Source organism: Brassica oleracea, chromosome C7 (genome assembly GCF_000695525.1).
Source record: "Brassica oleracea var. oleracea cultivar TO1000 chromosome C7, BOL, whole genome shotgun sequence".
Classification (NCBI taxonomy): Eukaryota; Viridiplantae; Streptophyta; class Magnoliopsida; order Brassicales; family Brassicaceae; genus Brassica; species Brassica oleracea.
The window spans coordinates 26,589,591-26,609,061 of NC_027754.1; the positions used below are offsets into that span (position 1 = coordinate 26,589,591).

General features: G+C 34.9%; 5 protein-coding genes and 1 long non-coding RNA gene across 9 annotated transcripts; 2 read left to right on the forward strand and 4 right to left on the reverse strand.

Moving 5' to 3' along the window:
* Positions 1-2,699: 2,699 nt before the first annotated feature.
* Positions 2,700-4,042, reverse strand: LOC106304371. Its single transcript, XR_001262718.1, has 4 exons — positions 3,589-4,042; positions 3,191-3,281; positions 3,025-3,113; positions 2,700-2,919 (listed from the first exon to the last, which is right to left on the reverse strand). It is a non-coding gene; the product is annotated as an uncharacterized LOC106304371 (long non-coding RNA).
* Positions 4,043-6,397: 2,355 nt separating this feature from the next.
* Positions 6,398-10,112, forward strand: LOC106302077 (subtilisin-like protease SBT2.5). 2 transcript variants are annotated; one of them, XM_013738590.1, is made up of 10 exons: positions 6,398-6,892; positions 6,987-7,155; positions 7,262-7,665; positions 7,752-7,847; positions 7,922-7,994; positions 8,083-8,365; positions 8,442-8,773; positions 8,887-9,157; positions 9,251-9,532; positions 9,611-10,112. In XM_013738590.1, exons 1-10 carry the CDS (start codon positions 6,633-6,635, stop codon positions 10,027-10,029), a joined length of 2,589 nt encoding a protein of 862 aa, XP_013594044.1. In that variant the 5' UTR covers positions 6,398-6,632; the 3' UTR covers positions 10,030-10,112. The 2 variants fall into 2 exon arrangements, with proteins under 2 accessions (XP_013594044.1, XP_013594045.1); XM_013738591.1 differs by having other exon boundaries at positions 6,999-7,155.
* LOC106302078 lies at positions 10,036-10,531 on the reverse strand. The gene has a single exon (XM_013738593.1). The coding sequence runs from the start codon at positions 10,489-10,491 to the stop codon at positions 10,138-10,140; it is 354 nt and encodes a 117-aa protein (XP_013594047.1). The 5' UTR covers positions 10,492-10,531; the 3' UTR covers positions 10,036-10,137.
* A 1,442-nt stretch (positions 10,532-11,973) lies between these two features.
* Positions 11,974-13,594, reverse strand: LOC106304624 (CASP-like protein 1B1). The gene is made up of 3 exons (XM_013741025.1): positions 13,333-13,594; positions 13,104-13,227; positions 11,974-12,474 (listed from the first exon to the last, which is right to left on the reverse strand). The coding sequence occupies exons 1-3, from the start codon at positions 13,542-13,544 to the stop codon at positions 12,211-12,213; spliced, it is 600 nt and encodes a 199-aa protein (XP_013596479.1). The 5' UTR covers positions 13,545-13,594; the 3' UTR covers positions 11,974-12,210.
* A 491-nt stretch (positions 13,595-14,085) lies between these two features.
* LOC106304052 (protein LSD1-like) lies at positions 14,086-15,859 on the reverse strand. Of its 2 annotated transcripts, none has more exons than XM_013740433.1 (7): positions 15,732-15,859; positions 15,338-15,460; positions 15,092-15,202; positions 14,827-14,942; positions 14,635-14,718; positions 14,474-14,527; positions 14,086-14,366 (listed from the first exon to the last, which is right to left on the reverse strand). In XM_013740433.1, the coding sequence occupies exons 2-7, from the start codon at positions 15,441-15,443 to the stop codon at positions 14,325-14,327; spliced, it is 513 nt and encodes a 170-aa protein (XP_013595887.1). In that variant the 5' UTR covers positions 15,444-15,460; positions 15,732-15,859; the 3' UTR covers positions 14,086-14,324. The 2 variants fall into 2 exon arrangements, with proteins under 2 accessions (XP_013595887.1, XP_013595886.1); XM_013740432.1 differs by having other exon boundaries at positions 15,598-15,857.
* An 842-nt stretch (positions 15,860-16,701) lies between these two features.
* LOC106304027 (vacuolar protein sorting-associated protein 2 homolog 2) lies at positions 16,702-18,888 on the forward strand. Of its 2 annotated transcripts, none has more exons than XM_013740404.1 (10): positions 16,702-16,872; positions 17,242-17,286; positions 17,404-17,438; positions 17,515-17,565; positions 17,681-17,785; positions 17,869-17,940; positions 18,038-18,109; positions 18,192-18,308; positions 18,392-18,474; positions 18,578-18,888. In XM_013740404.1, the coding sequence occupies exons 1-10, from the start codon at positions 16,812-16,814 to the stop codon at positions 18,636-18,638; spliced, it is 702 nt and encodes a 233-aa protein (XP_013595858.1). In that variant the 5' UTR covers positions 16,702-16,811; the 3' UTR covers positions 18,639-18,888. The 2 variants fall into 2 exon arrangements, with proteins under 2 accessions (XP_013595858.1, XP_013595859.1); XM_013740405.1 differs by lacking the exon at positions 16,702-16,872 and adding an exon at positions 17,116-17,135 and having other exon boundaries at positions 18,578-18,638.
* The last annotated feature ends 583 nt before the right edge of the window (positions 18,889-19,471 follow it).

Here is a 19,471-nt window from a genome sequence, read left to right on the forward strand (position 1 = left end):
TTTTACCATCCACAATGTGTATGTTCATATCTAACTCGTCCACAACTTTTCGTGTCCACAAACACTTGACATGCAAGGTGCAATTTCTGATTCAAAATCGAACCATTTTAGCTTTGTTTTGTTTCTAAGGATATATCTCAACTTTCGTCTCTTTGTTCTAAAATTAGCAGAGAACAGAGAAGAATAGTTTATTCCCTGTCAACTGTTCACCGTAACCACAACCATTACGTCCATACATATCTATCCATAAGTATATGTTAAGTGTCCACGTTTCTTGCGTCCACATTCTTTCTGTCCATAAATCTTTTATTGATTGTGCTCGATGACTTTTCAGATTTACTTAACTTTTATACTATATTTATGTACATATAACAAGTAAAAAGATAATTAAGCAGATTTTAGTTTGCTTGTCCATAATTCTTGTTTCTACAACTCATTTGTAATTTACGTGTTCACAATTCATGAATCCACTTTTTTTTTCTATCCACAATATATATTTCCATATTTCATTTGTCCCACAAATGCTTAATCCAAAAAACTGAGTTTAAAACTACTTTTACTTTTTAGCTTCTTTCATTTATTCCAATCAGAAGGGATATCTGGTTTGGTTCCTTAAAGGAAACATCTTCTTCCCATTCACTCTGGTTAACAAGTTAAGGGCTTTTTTGTCCACCACAAAAACACATGTCCCAACAATGTGTGTCATATCCACTATGTGTTTTTGAGCGTAAACAAAAGACACAAAGTGTCTCTGAGTGTAAACGTCTTTTTTTTTATGCTTACAGACGCTAAGAACACCCCCAATTGCGGAGTTCTAGCTTAGGAGTTCTAAAAACACATATATGCGAAGTTTAAAACTTTATGGAAAACCCAACATATATGTATTTTGCTCACAATGGGGGAGTTCTGGCTTAGGAGTTTCCATAAAATTTAAAACCTTGCAATTACATATATATATATATATATAATATATAATATACATATGCATATATGTATTTTGAAAAAAAGTTTCTAAGCTGCACGAAGTTTAGTGTAATATGGTGGAAACCATCCGATATATGAAAATGTGTCAAAATTTGGTTTTGCTGCTCGAACGCTAAAGGTACATCGCAACGGCCCTCTTTGTTGGGAAGTCCTCGAAAATTACTGACGAAAAATTGTTCTCGGAAGGCTTGACGTATATCGGTACAATAGTTTGTAGTGTACATGTGACGCCATCTGAAGCAAAACAGACATGGGTTCAGAATTTTCTTTATATGAGTGTTCATGTATGAGTTCATGTGTAGATCTCAACAAGAGAAAATTGAGAACATATATATGTGTTTGCAGAAAATCGATTTTAAACTTGAGATTAGATGAGACTAAAAAGATTTGGGCAGGCACTTCACAAAGAAGATAATTTTACAGAAGACAAATGTGAAGATGACGATAAAGAAGATGGTTTTGTAAAATATAGATATTATATTATGTTAGGTGTTTAACTGTTATCTGTCGTGTTTTAGTGGTTGGTTCCCTCCATAACGTTGTCCAGGTCGCGTGTTCGAGGTATGAAGGGGGTGTTTCGTTTATTTCAATAATTTATCATTAATAAATGTAAAATGACAATACTGTCCTCATCTTCTTCTTATCCTCTGTTCGCAAAACCTTAATTTATGTTTCTCTTTTGTTTTTTCCTTCACGGTTTTAACAGTTTAACTGTGTTTTCTAATGATGTTTACTTGATTAGAATAAACCATAACCTAATATATATGATTTTAAGCTTTTAGCTGAGAAAATTTTGATTTTCATGTAGATAACGAGTTTTTGAGCGATTTGAATCGAAAACTCCAACCACATGTAACCGCCGATTATACGTCCGGGAATGTGATGCTCTTTCTTGGAGTGTAATGTTATATAATCTCAATCATGTAGTGTACCTTTAGCGTTCGAGCATCAAAACCAAATCGCCGAACCCTAATTAGATTTAGGTTTGGTCGGGTAATTAGTTAGGTTGGGTCGGGTTATTCCTTAGGTTGGGTCGGATTTTTGGTTTTAATTTGATTTTTTGATAAATTACGTATTGACCCATTAACTTAAAATAAAATCAATTAAACCCGATTGTGATGTTGCTACCTTATAATCATTTACTTTGTATATGTGGCATGTATTAACATAAACGTCGTGTAGGTGTTTACACATTTTCATACATCGGATGGTTTCCACCGTATCAGAGTAAATTTCTTGTAGCTGGGAAAAAAAAATTCATGTATTTTTAGAACTCTCAGGGTAGAACTCTCCACTGGGAATGCTCCATTAGTAATAAATTCTTAGACATAGTTTCTCTAGCATTATTGCATAATTTATCTAAAGTGATTTTGTTAATCAAATAAAATTTAAAGTGAAAAGTAGAAGTGTGGCAATAAAAAATTGATAAGTGGCCATTAGTCTTAGGGCTTTAAACCTTGTGAAAAGTATCTGAAAGAACAATCGATTCTCTTTTTTTCAATTCCTCTCTCCTGCTATTCCGTTTTTTTTATTTATATTTGCAGGAAGAAACCGTTCTTAAAAATGACCACTACTGGTGCTCTTAGAGCACCTCCATTGGTTAGAACCTTTAATGGGTTCTTAAAATTAATTTAATTATTAATTGGGTATTTTAAATAGTTTAGAACCCTTAATATTGTAATTTGTTTTGAAAAGGTCCAATGGGAGAACCCCTATGAAGTTCTTAATTTTTTTTCTTTTGACATTGAAGCAATTGGTAAGATGGAAGTGTTTTAGATTTTTACAAGTATTTGAGAAGACAAACGAAAACTAATACACGAGAACCAAATAGTAAGATGGAAGTGTTTTAGAAGATATATTGAGGTGATCCAACAAGTACCTTGATGCCATGTAACTCTGGAAGCCCATGACTCTTGTACAGACGACCTACCTGATCTATAACACCCATACAAATGGTTCAACATATGACATAAACTAGCTAAGCTTCAATGGTGAACCACAAAAAGTTGAACTTGATCAAAATAAAAAAAAACAGAGTACCTGGTAAGGCTAGAGACAGATAAGCCGCAATCTAAAGCTTCTTTACAGACATGTGATCCCACAAACCCATTTCCACCAAGGACAAGTAGCTGTCAAGAAACGAAACAATGATCATGGACACAAATTGCAATGTGAGATTCCCACAGAAACTGAATAAAGGTCGTACCTTTTCTTTTGTACAAGTCCAACACATAAGACATTACATTCACAAAACTTCCCAATCAGTTTCAATAAAACTTCCCAATCAGGCTCTACAACTTGAAAACACAAGTTCCCAATCAGTTTCAATAAAACTTCCCAATCAGGCTCTACAACTTGAAAACACAAGTTCCCAATCAGTTTCAATAAAACTTCCCAATCAGGCTCTACAACTTGAAAACACAAGTTCCCAATCAGTTTCAATAAAACTTCCCAATCAGGCTCTACAACTTGAAAACACAAGTTCCCAATCAGTTTCAATAAAACTTCCCAATCAGGCTCTACAACTTGAAAACACAAGTTCCCAATCAGTTTCAATAAAACTTCTAATAATCAAAACTAAACATCACTGAGATTTAACCGTACCAAAATCCTTGATGTCTCCTTCTCCACCGTGACCTGAAACTTCTTCCCGTGAGATCTTGCCGTCTTCGTCGGCTTCCCGTTGAACGCTCATTCCCACCATCGATTTCCAGAAACAATCATTCTCTTGAAGCCTTCTTCCCTTCTGATCTTCATCATAGCTTCAGAAGGAGATTTTGCCTAACCCAGAAGGATGAGATGAGATTCGAGAGAGGAGACGGAGTGATCGAGAATGGAGGAAGAAGAGAAACTGATTTCGCACAAAGCACGGCGAAGGAGAGAAACTGATTTCACACTCTTTTTTTAAGCCAATACGGATCCGCCACATTAGGGGTTTTTACCACTTCTACTTTCTCCTAATTAAACACCGGTTCTTTCATATTTTTGCATTTTTCATTTATTTTTTTTGTCTTTTTTCCCTTAGAACCTCTCCTGAACTCGTCGATGGAGCTGGTCTTATGTTGCTCAGATTTCAAAGACTACAGAGGTTTTTTCATCGACACTCTTATGCATTTTTATAAGTTACTTATCAAATGATCATGTTCTTTGACGTCATCGTCATGTGTCTTACTTAATCCCATCAAAAGTCGTCTAATTTTACTAGTTAAATGAGTTTTTTCACATAAGAAAACACTGAAGTTTGAGCTATTTTCATTGTCCATGTATATGAATGATTGGACTAAATGCTTTGGAGAATTAAAAGAATTTCATACTTTCTGGCGGAGTATTTCTAAGTAGCTGGTGAATGTTTTTTTTGTAGTTGCAAGTGAGTTGTTTGTGTAAGTTAATAACTGTAGAAGAAACTTGGGGTTGCTCCATGGTCCATGTATCTTACTGACACTTAGTGGGAATCTCATTAACAGTTGGATGATAGTTAGAGTTGTACGGATCGTTATGATACATTACCGCAGCTGAGATGATCAGATCTAGAGAGAAGTGAATGAGATTCTTCTGAATCACTTGGGAAAAATATACAGACTTGAGGCAAATAACAATAATTCATGGAATTGTCAAAAGATTGCATATGAATATGAAACTGCAGCACCACGAGAAATCAAGAAAAGTGACAAGTTATTGGGTAAACTTTATAAATTTTAAAGTTCATGTTGACTTTATATTAATTCATAAAGTGTTCATGTCAACTTTATATTAATTTAAATTAAATTGTTAGAAAAATGCTTTTGTATTAATTTACCCAAAAACTTATCCAAAAAATAGTTGCAATAGGTATGGTTTATCAGTTTTATGAGTAAAAGCCTCTTCAAGTCAAACAACAAGTTATAGCCTTATAGGGTAAGACCTTCAAGTTTTATGGGCTAAAAACCTAAAATGGGCACATGATTTTTCTTTCTCATCCTAGATTTACCTATTTTTATAATTGCGAACTTAAACTATCTCATTCTTACAATACAATTACAAACTTAAAAATGACTAATCCACAAATTCACCCCAAGTATGATACTTTTAACTTTTTGGTGACTAATTACCACAAGAACTATTACTCACATCAACAAGCAAAATTTTGAATCAACAAAACAATAAATATTATCATAAACTTTAGAAAGAAAAAAAGTTTAAAACACATTAGCTTACGAAAACTTCATCGGTATTAAATAACAAAGTAACACCCAAATTATCCCTATCAGCTTTTTGTATGAAACATCCTACGGTCTTTTGATCGAATATTATGTAAAGGTATTTTTAAAAGAATGTTGTTAAAGATACCTAGTGTATCTAATAATCTTTAGTTATAATGTTTAAAACAGTAATCTTCCAAATTTTCATTTGTCTGAAATAGAAAAACTTCATATTGTTTTGAAAATATATATTACGATTGTATATTATTTTGATTCGATAAATGTATGTTTTTTTCAAAAAATTAGTTTTTTTTTTATTTTTATAAAAGCTTCATATTGTTTTAAAAAATATTTTGATTGGATATTATATTTTGTTGTATGAACTTGATGACACTCATTGTCTTCACATTTATTGATATGCCAATTTATTAGAAACAATGGCGCATAAACAATCATTGCATTTATAATTGTTTAACAAAAAAACATCATAAGTTTTGATGTAGTAAGAAAATAGAGATAGATCCTAAAATAATTTTAATTTAACAAAATAACACTACACTCATATTTTAATAGATTATTTTATTTATATCTTTGTATATTAATATGTAATAACTAATCAATTTTTTAATTGATAGAGCGTATATATTAGATAAAACTTTTGTCAAAATTATTGTTTCACTAATTTATAGTATTATATTTTTAATTTATCTATCTAAAATGTTAACTAGTTCATTGTATATTAATTTATAGAGTTTTCTTTGTAATAACAATAAATAAATAAATTTTATGTTTTACAAAAATGAAAATCTTTTGTTGTTTTTTTGAAAATGGGATCAAACGGTAAACTGGTAGAAGTACAAAAACATTTTAAGACTTTTAGTTTGTGTAAATAAACCGCTAGAAGTGAAAAACAAAGACAAAACGAAAGAAATCAAACGACAAACTGAATGATCAACCGTAAGAAAAAACATTGAATAATTAATAGAAACATAAACAAAAAGGAGAGTCCTTTTAATTCGATCGCACTTAAACATGTGGGAACCAAGTACGTGGTATCCACTCAAACTGGCTCATAATTACTCCAGAATCCAAGAAAAAAGGTTTCATATTAGCTTTAACATTTTACCAAAAAAAAAGGGTTTCATAATCTCGTGGGATTATTCACTTCTACCTGCATCTCTCTGATGGTACATAGATAATATATTAATATATATAAATACGCACTCTTCTTTCACCGACCTCCGACACGAAAAGGCAGGTCCTTTTTGTGTGTTTCTGTCAATTCCACTACTTAACCATAAATGTTATAATGGGTTCTTCTTCTTCTTTTGCAGCTTTCTTTATTTATCTCTGTTTCTTGGTGGGGTTTGAGTTGTTTCATGACTCATTCATTCTCTGTACAAAACCTAGTGGTGGCCAATGCAAAAAGCCCTGTTGTTTCCACTTTCTTGATTTAGAAGGAACAAAAAAATGGCTAGAGTTATGCTGGTGAACTTTGGGTTTTTATTACTAGTGATGATCTCTTTTGGGTTTCTGTCAAACATTTTGGGACAACAACAAGACGATGCTGGTGATGATGATGATGATGATACTGCTGTTTACATTGTCACACTTAAACAACCTCCTTTTGTTCATCTCTTTGAGGAAGAAGAGCTTAAACAGATTAGACATAGACACCAAAGTCCTATGCATGGCCACACTTCTAAATTCAAACCAAAATTACAACCAAGGTACTGAAAATTTATTTCTTTTTGTGTTGTCACTAGATTATCTGTGTGTAGCTTTAGTTAAACCATCTTTGTATTAATTTGAATTTCTTAATAGAAACATTTCCAGGAAACGTCATGGGAGGGGGAGGCCAAAAAGACCACCATCTATTGCTCAAACTCATGATTCTTTCTTGAGAAAGACATTAAAAGGAGAAAAATATATAAAGCTTTATAGCTACAATTATCTAATCAATGGATTTGCCGTCTTTGTTAGCTCACAACAGGTATATATGTAGTTCTTGATCATTGTATAATAAGGAGTAAACTCTATATATAGTTCTTGAACAATGTATAATAAGGACTAAACTGACTTTGATTTTATTCTTAAAGGCTGAGAAGCTTTCGATGAGAAAAGAAGTAGCAAACATAGTGTTGGACTTCTCTGTTAGGACAGCAACAACATATACTCCACAGTTTATGGGTTTACCAGAAGGAGCATGGGTCAAAGAAGGTGGATTTGAGACTGCTGGAGAAGGAATAGTTATCGGATTTATCGATACTGGAATCGATCCGAATCATCCTAGTTTCAGTGACAAAGACATTAACTCTCAGCATTCATATCCAACCCCTAAGCATTTCTCAGGTGTTTGTGAAGTCACCCCAGATTTTCCATCAGGGTCTTGCAATAAAAAGCTGGTTGGAGCTAGGCATTTCGTGCAATCGGCTATAACTAGAGGAACCTTTAACTCATCTGAAGATTATGCTTCTCCATTCGATGGAGATGGTCATGGAACGTAAGTGTGACTACTGAATGTGTTGAATATATTATATAAAACAGAGTTTTGTAGCTTAAAATTTGTTACCTTTGATATATATGCAGACACACAGCTTCGATTGCTGCTGGTAACCATGGAGTTCCAGTGATAGTTTCTAACCATAGCTTTGGAAATGCTAGTGGAATCGCTCCTCGTGCGCAGTAAGTAGACAAACAAAACAAAACCTGGATCAATGGTTAAATATACACAAACTAACTTAAACTTTTATATTCAGAATTTCTGTTTACAAGGCATTGTACAAGAGTTTTGGAGGCTTTGCTGCAGATGTTGTTGCAGCTATAGATCAGGTTTACAAAACAACAAACTAAGTCTAACTGAAGGTTTCACCTTTTCTTCCAAACATGAGATTTTGATAAGTGAGTGTGAATTTTTTAGGCAGCTCAAGATGGAGTAGATATATTAAGTTTATCGATTACACCGAACCGAAAACCTCCTGGTGTTGCCACTTTCTTCAACCCTATAGACATGGCCATACTTTCCGCTGTAAAAACCGGAATTTTTGTAGTCCAAGCTGCAGGAAACACCGGTCCATCGCCTAAAAGCATGTCATCTTTTAGTCCTTGGATTTTCACAGTTGGTGCTTCTTCTCATGATAGAGTTTATTCCAACTCCATAACGCTAGGCAACAATGTAACTATTCCAGGCGTAGGATTCTCAAGTAAGTCATTATTTCATAACCGGCATGATCGAAAAATATGGATTTATAAATTGTTTGATTTGTTTATTTTATATAGGTCCTACTGATGATGGAAAGATGTACAAGATGGTCTCAGCTTTTCATGCCTTGAACAATAGCACTTCTGTAGATACAGACATGTATCTAGGTGAATGTCAAGATTATGAAAATTACAATCAAGAACTTGTCTCCGAGAATCTCTTGATGTGTAGCTACTCTGTTCGTTTCGTTCTTGGCCTTTCGACTATAAAACAAGCTTTAGATGTTGCCAAGAATCTATCAGCAGTTGGTGTTGTGTTCTATATGGACCCCTATGTTCTTGGTTTTCAGATCAATCCAACGCCAATGGACATGCCTGGAATCATAATTCCATCTGCAGAAGATTCAAAGGTACAAGAGAATAAATAATAATTTTTTTGTGCTGTTTCTAATGATTTAAATTTTTTTTTTAACTAAATAAGCCTTACCCTATTTTTTTTTTTTTTTTTTTTTTTTTTTTGCAGATTTTACTTAAATACTATAACTCTTCTATTGAGAGAGATGCAACCACCAACGAGATTGTTGAATTTGGAGCAGTTGCAGCCATTGAAGGCGGTTTAAATGCTAACTTCAGTAACAAAGCTCCTATGGTTATGTATTACTCAGCAAGAGGACCTGATCCAGAAGACAACTCCTTTAACGACGCTGACATATTGAAACCTAACCTCGTAGCTCCTGGAAACTCGATTTGGGGTGCTTGGAGTTCCGCTTCCATTGATTCAACCGAGTTTGAAGGTAAACATTATTACACAAAGTGAAAACAGAGGGTTCTTTCTATAAAGTCACTGACTTTTGGATTAAAGCTCTGTTCTGTTTACTCTGTTTTAGGTGAGAAATTTGCAATGATGTCTGGTACAAGCATGGCTGCTCCTCATGTAGCTGGTGTGGCTGCACTAATCAAACAAACCTACCCGAACTTTAGTCCTTCGGCAATCGCATCTGCACTTTCAACAACCGCTCTTCTTAATGATAACAGAGGAGGTCCCATTATGGCTCAGCGTACTTATGCCAATCCTGATCAAAGCCTCCTTAACGCAACACCGTTTGATATGGGAAGCGGTTTCGTGAACGCCACGGCAGCTTTAGACCCTGGTTTAATATTTGATACTAGTAAGTTTATATTCAAAAATTGGATCACTCAACTAAATTTTTTCTTTTACCAATTTCATCAAAATGTATTATTTGTAGGTTTTGAAGACTATATGTCATTTCTTTGTGGAATCAATGGCTCAGATTCAGTGGTGCTTAACTACACTGGGATTGATTGTTCTTCTAGCAACAGCTCAACAATTAGCGGTTTTGATCTCAACTTGCCATCAATCACAGTATCAACCCTTAATGGCAAGCAAGTTTTCAAAAGGTCGGTGAGAAACATAGCTGGAAATGAGACATACAATGTCGGCTGGAGTCCTCCTTATGGTGTTTCAATGAAGGTATCTCCTTCTCTGTTCTCTATAGGAACGGGAGAAACTCAAGTACTAAGCATAACCCTCGAGCCGACAAAGAACAGTTCAAGTTCTAGTTTCGGAAGAATAGGTTTGTTTGGAAAGGCAGGACACGTTGTGAATATTCCTGTATCTGTCATAGCTAAAATCGTTTTGAGCTGATTGATAGATATATAATATTTTCTTTCTCTTACCATTCAATTGTTAAAGATACAATTTCTTTATTTTAATGAAAATGTAAAACCATAGAAATGTTTCCAACAGCAATTTTCATGCGTTTCGTCCATCTTTGTTAAGTTTGCTTGGGGAAGAAGGTAACTTCTCTGATTCCTCTTGAGCTCCAGATGGTTTTGTTGGAACGTTAGGGTTAACCATTGTGAAGGGTGGGTACTTTGGGAAAGGCCAGCCCATTAGTGGAAACTTGTGGCTGAAGAATCCAGCAATCATGGCTTTTGCATGGTCGATCATTCCCATTGGAGATGAGTCATCGATCATGGTTTGAGGTGATGCTAGTTCTGACTGCGGTTTTGGGAGACGGAGTGAGAGTGCAGGTTGAGAACTGAGGAAGAAGACGACGACGAGGAGGAGTAAACAGAAAGAAGAAACCTTTGAGATTTTTGACATTGTTGCTTGGTGTTTTTTGTGCTCTTGCTTTGTGATATTTTTGTGTGTTTATGGGCTTTTATGGGGGTTTATTTATAAGTGGCGATTTTGAGTTTGGAGAAGAGAAAATAGTAGGTGTTCTTAACGTTGGGTTTCTACTTCTCACCTAAACAAGCAGTTTTCGAATTAAAGCTTCATGATTTGAGCATGATCGTGAGAGATGATGAGTTGTGGGTTTCACTATTCAGATTTTAGTCCACAAGAATCAAGCCTCTAAGATTAGTTAACAAAAGTATCAACATCGTAGAGATTTATGATTAAAACTCACAGTTTGAATCTAATAAGTTCATAAAAACCATTATAAGGTTCAGAAATGTATGTTATTTGTAACTGTATCAGTATTATAGCCGTCAAATGGTCCGTCCATGGTACAAATGGACATGACCAGTTGGACCATTTCAGTTTTGGGCACTAATGGGTGGTCCATATTGGACAATGGTCCAAACAAATGTCCAAGACCAATAGAGACCATGTCCAAATGGGCATACCCATGGACACCCAATAAAATTTATAATTATTTTTTAATTATTAGTCTAGATCTTATTTCTAAAATTTTGAATTATGTTTACTTTCCAAAATTATAAAAGTATTTTTTTTCTTGTCAAAACTGTAAAACTATGTTTTCCTTTCAAAATCGAGAAATTTCATTTTTCCGTCGAAACCGAGAAATTACGTTTTCCCGCCAAAACCAGAAATTCGTTTTCCCGCCAAAACCGAAAATTGTGTTTTCCCGCAAAAACCGAGAAATTACGCTTTCCCACCGAAACCGAGAAATTGTGTTTTCCCGCCAAAACCGAGAAATTGCGTTTTCCCGCCAAAACCGAAAATTGCATTTTTTCGCCAAAACCGAGAAATTGCGTTTTCCCACCGAAACCGAGAAATTGCGTTTTCCCGCCGAAACCGAAAAATTGTGTTTTCACGCCAAAACCGAGAAATTGTGTGTTTCCCGCTGAAACCGAGAAATTGCGTTTTCCCGCCAAAACCGAAAAAATTGCGTTTTCCCGCCAAAACCGAGAAATTGCGTTTTCCCGCCAAAACCGAGAAATTGCATTTTCCCGCCAAAACCGAGAAATTGCATTTTCCCGTCAAACTAATGAAATACATTTTTCCGTCAAAATTGTGAAATTATGTTTCCCGTCAAAATCGTGAATTTTTTATTTTAACGATAAAACTATTGTTTTGGGTTAAATTGCAAAGTTATGTTTTCTTTTGTTAAACTCATAAACATGTTTTAGGAAGCCCATGGACACCCATTGTGTATTTGGTCTTCGCCCAATTGGACCATGTACCAATTGATCTTTTGTCCAGTTGGACCATTTATTAATTGGGCACATCCATAGCCCGCCCAAAACGAATTGGACTGCGCTAGCCCATGGTCAGCCCGCCCAATTGACACCTCTAATCAGTATTATACTACTAGTAGTGTAGTAAAGTACAATAAGGTGATACAAACAGGTGCGAACCATGTAGTATATGGATGATGATGAATACAGTGGATAGATCAAATCACATTATAGTCGGGTCCATCACATTTAACAACCTAAAAAAAGAAAGTTTACTAACAGAGTAACAGACAAGGCAAATGCATAGATGCTTACACAATCACTCAAGAAAGCAAAGAAGTAAGAAACAGGGGGAAGATACACACGTGTGTGTGTAATTTTTGAAGAGGCGATGTTTTCAAGGGACGACGGAGGTAGATGCTGCGGTGGTGGAGATGGAGCATTTATTAGGCTGAACGAGACGAGAGATGGAAACGGCGGAGATAATGAGCATAAGTACCACGCCGGCGAAGGCTGCAATTAGTGCTCCGGCGCCGTGGTCGCAGTAAGTGGCGAATCTGTCACAGATTTTGTCCCATCTGGCGTGTTTGTTTCCGTTCTTCCCCACCTCCGCCATGAACGCCGCCGCGTTTGCTGCCGCCGATAGCAGAGTCACATTCAGCTGTTTTTTAAGTTTTTTTTCATAAGCCAAGAAGAAGCCAAGTCAGTAAAAAATCTAAAAATTCAATTTTTCTAAACTAATATTTGACAAAAAATGTCGATATTATTTAAAATTTCAAGAAATCCACATGATATATACGCATACTATATCCAAAGCTATAAAAATGTGAAAATATTTATAATCTTGATTTTAAAAATGTAAAAAAAAACATTTAATACATCTACTAGTCCACCTTCTCCAAGTAGTTGGTCTAGTAGTTAACAACTAAGGACTTTTGAGAAAAATTAATATATTCATATGAGTGTATATATGTATTTTGAACAAAAAAAAGGTGTAGATTTATATGTGCGAAAAAATAATTATAGGACTTTTTAGTAAAAAATGATAATATCTTGGTTTTGAGAACAAATTTATCAGCATAATTTTTAAAAGATTATGCTGTATGAGATTTTTGATAAATTTAGTTATGATATATATAAGAAAAAGTTAAGTTAAAATTATATGTATGTCTAATTTATAAAAAAATAATTCTATATTTTTCAAAAAAATTTAAAATAAAAACCACTGATATCGCTGCTCTAGACCATCACACTACTCAGACCACATAGTGAAGCTGGCACTGTGTTTACCATGTCGAGAATAGCGATGGAAAGAAGACGAAAACCAGTGAGTTCCGTCTTTCTTCCAAATAGCTGAAGAGCAATCATCAGCAAGTTGTGGAAGCTAACCATTGCATTAGCCACTACAAAATATCTTTTCTCCCAACAACAAAACCATCAAAACAATCAAAACATGATTAGCCAAAAAAATTAACATTTTGGCATCTCAAAATTATAATTCTAAAGTAATAAAGCTTACACAAAAGCTGGAGTGTGTTGGAACTTAGCAGTGAAGGTAGCTTTGATCGGAGTATTTCCAACGTTGCCCACAACAAAAGTCTTCGTCTCTTTGTTCAATCCCATTACAATTGCTGCTGATAACGTAGCCAAGAAGGCAAGTACTCTTAGCCCTAAGAGTATTTTGCTGCTCTTACCGCTCGTAGCAGCTAACACGAGCTTTGCAACCGCCATTTTTTTTGGAGATTAAGGTGGTAAATTTGTGTTGTGTTATAATGTGTAGAGAGTGTTGCCTATATATATTTGTGTTTGGTCTTTTGTCTGACCATCTAACTTTGGAGGGTTAATTTTAGGTTCTGGTTGTTGTGAAGATTTGAGTGAAAAAAACTCTAGATTTGATTTTTCTTCTTTTTGTATTGTTTCTTCTGTGGCAAGTTAACTTTTTCTTCGGATAATCTCATCTACCCAAATCTTAAACAAGTATTGACTTCTTGACTTTTCATATGTTTCTTTGATTTTTATATGAAAATAATAAACAAAATTATTATATTGTGTTTGTATTTATCATTGTGTCGTTTTTAAAATGAACCAATAGCTTTTATCCATTTCAAGCTATTTTCTAAACTGAACATCATAAAATGGAATATCACAAGGATACAAGTTTATGAACTGAACCATTTTGTGATGTTGGAGCTTTCCACCATTTTTTTCTCACCACACACTGATTTAATCCAAACCAGAGCCGGTTCAACCGGCCAAGACAGAACAATACAGGACAGCTCAAAAACTCAATAACCGGAATAACAAGATTAAAGACGAACAATACAGCTCAAAAACTCAATAAAAGCAAACCAAAACCCATCGGTTCTCAAACTCATTAAAACGGAGATCAAGAGACCAATTCTTGGGGGTTAAAAAGAAAAGGAACCATAAAGTTCAGAGACATAAACAGATGTTTTCCAATGTTATTATATGCACAAAATCAAACAAAGAAAGAAACCGAATCTCCTCAGATTAATTTTTAGCGGTTGTTACTCCAACAACAACATTGCTCACCTGCAAGTGTTTTTTTGTATTCATTGGTCAAAGATCTTCGACAAGTCTATATACGTTAGTACAACTACAAAGAAAAGACGATTAGTAACTACGTAATCAATGCTCACCAGTTTTCCACTTTCATCCAAGGACATGGGATTCTCCACAACAACTGTTTGGGTCTGAAAAGGCATGAATCAACAATAAACAAAGTAATATTACTCTTTCTTTAGGTGTTTTCAATCTGATTATACAAAACTAATAGCTAGAACTGTCAATGGTAACTCACAGTTGATGCAGAGGGCATTGTTGTTGGTGGAGAAGCTGTTACGTTAGGCCGGTTCATGGAGAAAGGAGCCATTCCATTTCTCAACTATAGAGGAAGCAAGTTTCCAGCACAATCAATACAAGATTACGATAGTAAATACTCATGCAACAGCCAACAGTATACTTTTATAGGAATATACATATATATACTTACATGAACATTAGTAACGTATTGGCAAACAGCACATTTAACAGATGATGCTCCATAGGGATACATGAGGATTATCCGACAATGCCCACAGTTGATACGCGCCGTCTGGTTCGAAGGTGCTGCGAGTTACAGGTTATACAGAAGAAACAGATCCAGTCATGACATAAAAAGCAATTAGACATTTCAATTTTCAAAAGGCTACAACTTAAATTGAAACTATTCTAAGTTAACTGCACAAATTCTGTTTGAGCTTTAGAAATGATTTTACCTGGGACAAGGTTCAAAGTCTGACAACAAGAACATCTAACGCTAGTGGCAGAACGTGTATACATGAGCATTGTCGCACAACCACCACATACGATGTTAGCCATATCCATTCCTACACAAAATATGTTATCATAAAAGCTTACTTTTTCATCAAAACATATTATCTTGTTCTTTTCTTTTTCGATATTGACAAGCTTCAATAAAACCGCCACAAAAGATCCGAAGACAGATAAGGTTTTTTTGTTACCTTGAGGAGGATTGATGGTTCTATACAAAGCACAACACACATTTATAGCTCCTCTTGGATACATCAACGTTGTTCTACATCCACGGCATACCAACTGCTCCTGCATTTCTCTGATTCCTATATCTAAAACACACACAAACACAAATTGCCTCAAAATCTTTCAATTTACAGCAAAAAAAAAAACCCTAATTTTTCTACAGTCAATCATGCAGGCGCCATTGTTAATCAGTGAAGAAACAAACCCAGAAGAAAAAAGCAACCTTTTTGATTAGAAATCCAAAATCGTACACAGAAACTTGTGCAGCCAAATCAATCGAAGTTACAGAATAGCAGATGAAATCGAAAAAGGATCTTCTTTTAATCATGCGGGTTGGATGCTAATCGTTTAACTTACACACACAGTAAACAAGTTCTTTTTTGGGGTAAATCGAGAATTGAAAAGACAACAGATATGATTTTGTCCTCTTCTCCTGTTTGTCTGTCTCCCACCGAATTATCTCTCGCTTTTCTTTCTTTTTATTTTTAAATTGTGAGATTATTATTGGAGCTTTGAACCTTGTCGTGCTCTTTAGGTCACTTTCTGTGATTTTGTTTAAAAGCGTGGGGGCTGACTTGATCTGCGTTTATCGAAACGCTATTTTGAATCTTTCTTCTCTATTCCTGTTCTCAATTTGCTGCGACTGCCTCGTGCCGGTTACCTCAGTTACGCATAGGTACTTTATTTTTTAAATTTTTTTTGAACAAATTTCATTAATTTAACACTAAAAACCTACGACGATTTCTTTCGACAGCTAGATAAACAACAACAATAACATAGAAGCAATAAAACATATGATAAAAGTGTTAAAAGGAGAGACCGGAGAATCGCGGATAATCTTCACTTGAATCCTTGAAACACAATTCAAAAAAAAAATTAATAGTTAAAAAAAACGTTGAAATAGCCTAGTGAAAAGGGTTTGAGTCTCAGAGCTAGGATTTTAGATATTACCTTGTAATAGACATTACATAAGGCAATAGGTCTGTAATCAGAGACTAGCTTAGGATTGAGAATCTTCGGGATGAGTCTGATGTGCATCGAATTGATTGAAAAAGGTAGTACTCCCGTTGTGAAGAAGGACTAAATCTCCTTTGTGATTGAAGGTCTGTAATCAGAGACTAGCTTTGGTCTTATTTTTGCATGATAATAGACAAGTATTCCGGTGGTTACATACAAAAATATATATAACCCAAAAAGTATTCCGAAAACAATAAATAAAAATAACGGTGGATAAAAGAAGGAATATTAAGAAGATCTGGACTCTGTAACGGCTACTTCCAAAGTACCGTTTCATTACTGTATTAAGCTAAAGCTAAGCACGCACATTTACACACAAAAGTCAGAAATAGAGAGAGGAGAAGAAGAAAAACTACAACTTTTTGCCCCTTTCTCATAAACACAAGGACAAGGAGGAATTGTTTTTTTTTTCAACACTTAATGAACATTTCCAAGAAGTTAATTGCTATGAACATTTTCAAGAAGAAGACTACTCCCAAAGGTAAAAAAAGAAGCTACAAACATTACTCCAGTGTCTATCTGAATATTTATTTTTTCTTCTGGAAATTTCATTTGCATCTGCTAAATTGCGAAGAATGGTATTATTTCCTGTTGGTCTGACAAAAAGATGACGCCTTTAATTGTTCTTCGTAATCAAAGTTGAATCTCGAGTTTGGGCATTTTGCTGGGTTCTTATTTTACATAAAAGGGTATATAATTCCTTAAATTAGATTTAGTTGTGTGAACTCTCAAAAAGGGAAACTAGTAAGTTTGCCCAGATTTGTGTCATTACAGTGCTTTGGTTTTGTTTATGGGTGTAAGTTGGTTATGATTGTATTGAGAAATTGTGAGATTTTTCTAATTGCTGCAGATGCCCTTCGAACCAGCAAGAGAGAAATGGCTGTGGCTACACGAGGTAAGTATAGCTTCCTATCTTTCTGTAATGTGTTCTAAATAAACCAATAGGCAGGCATAATCAACTAAGCTTTTGTTCAGTTTTTGAGGCCAATTTTTTTTTATATATATGTTGCAGGTATCGAGAGAGAGATTTCATCTCTTCAGCTGGAGGTAGATACCATATGTATACTGTGAGCAACCTTTGTTCATATAAGTTTTCTTACGGTTTTATTAAATCACAAATCAGGAGAAGAGACTAGTTGCAGAAATCAAGAAAACAGCTAAAACTGGAAACGAGGCAAGAACCAACTTTCATATCCTCCCCAATCTCATCCATCAAAACTTTTAATTTCTCTAGTAAATGGCTCGTTCCTTGACTTATACTGTTGATATTTTTCATTTAACATTGTTAGGCGGCTACAAAGATTCTGGCACGTCAACTAGTTCGATTGAGGCAACAGATTACAAACTTACAGGGAAGCCGTGCTCAAATTAGGGGTGTAACCACTCACACACAGGTCGACTTCAACAACAGCTAAACTAATAGTTCGATTAAAGTAGTCCAGTGTTAGTGTACTAAATCACTATTCTCTTTGGTTAGGCTCTGTATGCCAGCACTTCTATTTCTTCTGGTATGAAGGGTGCAACCAAAGCTATGGTTGCAATGAACAAGGTAACGTTAGTTTTTTTCATTGATAGGAATAGGATGATGCTATATTGTACTTTATAAAGAACAACTTCATTCATTAATACCTACCTTGTATTTTCAGCAAATGGCACCAACGAAACAAGCCAAAGTGATTAAGGATTTCCAGAAACAGTCTGCACAGCTAGACATGACGGTAAGTGATACATCTCACATGTTATTTGGTGGAGTTGGCTTTGTGAGATGTTTTGGTTTGTTTATAATGTTGTATTTTACAGATAGAGATGATGTCAGAGGCAATTGATGAAACACTTGACAAAGATGAAGCTGAAGAAGAAACAGAAGATCTCACTAACCAGGTTCTTGATGAGATTGGTGTTGGTGTTGCATCTCAGGTTAGGGGCTTCTTCATCTTTTTCATTTCTCCGGTTCAGTCAAAACAACTAACATGCGTCTCTGTTTCATTTGTTTTGAACAGTTATCTTCAGCTCCAAAAGGTCGGATAGCTACAAAAACTGCAGCTCCCCCTGCTACCACTGCAACTACTACCAACAACAACAGGTAATGTCAATGTCTGAGAGTGAGCTCATGGTTTGGTCATTGTAAAACTCTAGTGAAGAAATTAAGAAAAAACAATATCTTGTGTGTATATTTAAACATGTAGCTCTGAATCAAGTGAAGTGGATGAGCTTGAGAGGAGGTTGGCTTCACTGAGACGAATCTGACAGTCACATCTTATCAAGTTACTTGGGAAATGCATGGTGTATGAAGAAAAATAAACAGCTTTCTTTTTTCTTTTGCTTGTGATCTCTGTATAAATCTGCTGAAACTCATCCGTTGATAAGATTTTGTTAAACCAAACGCTTTTAGAAAGAAGTTGAACTACAAACGCTTTCTTTGAATAAAAAATCTCTGTAAAAGAAACGCTTTCTTCGACTTTGTGTAATACCCTAATACGTTTTCATCCTCCTTTAAGTGAGATCAATTCTTTAACAATGCTAGGCACTTGTGTCTCAAAATTGTATGCTTAGCATATCTATCTCCCTCTCTCTTTACTTTCTTGAACTCATATGACTCTGTTATAGACTTGTATTATTGTTATGCAATTTAAATAGAAACCCTCTGTTCAGAAAAAAAAATTACATATACATCCTGGTTCGCGTATTTGAGTAAAGCATCTTCTGCTATACTTGCATTAGACCATCAATATCGCAGACTTTAGTGGGGTTTTTAAACAAAAAGAGTGATTTAATTAAATCAAAATTAATTAGAAAAGTTATTACCGATTCTTAGTTTAGGTTTTTTGTGATCGATTATTTGGTGGGTTTTAAACCACGTGTCACCAAATCAGAGGACCGAACTTTATTTTTCTTTTTCTTTTCTTTCTTTTTTTTGTTCTCTTTCTCATTCTTTCGTGTTCTTTGTTTTCTCCGTCAAGAGGAGAGATCCAAATCGAAGACGTCTCATCCGCCTTCTCGGCCGAAACCGAAGACCGACGACGTCTCTCTGACTCCGTCGTTGAGTCTCGTCCCACTTGTCTCGTCTTCTCCGTCAGATC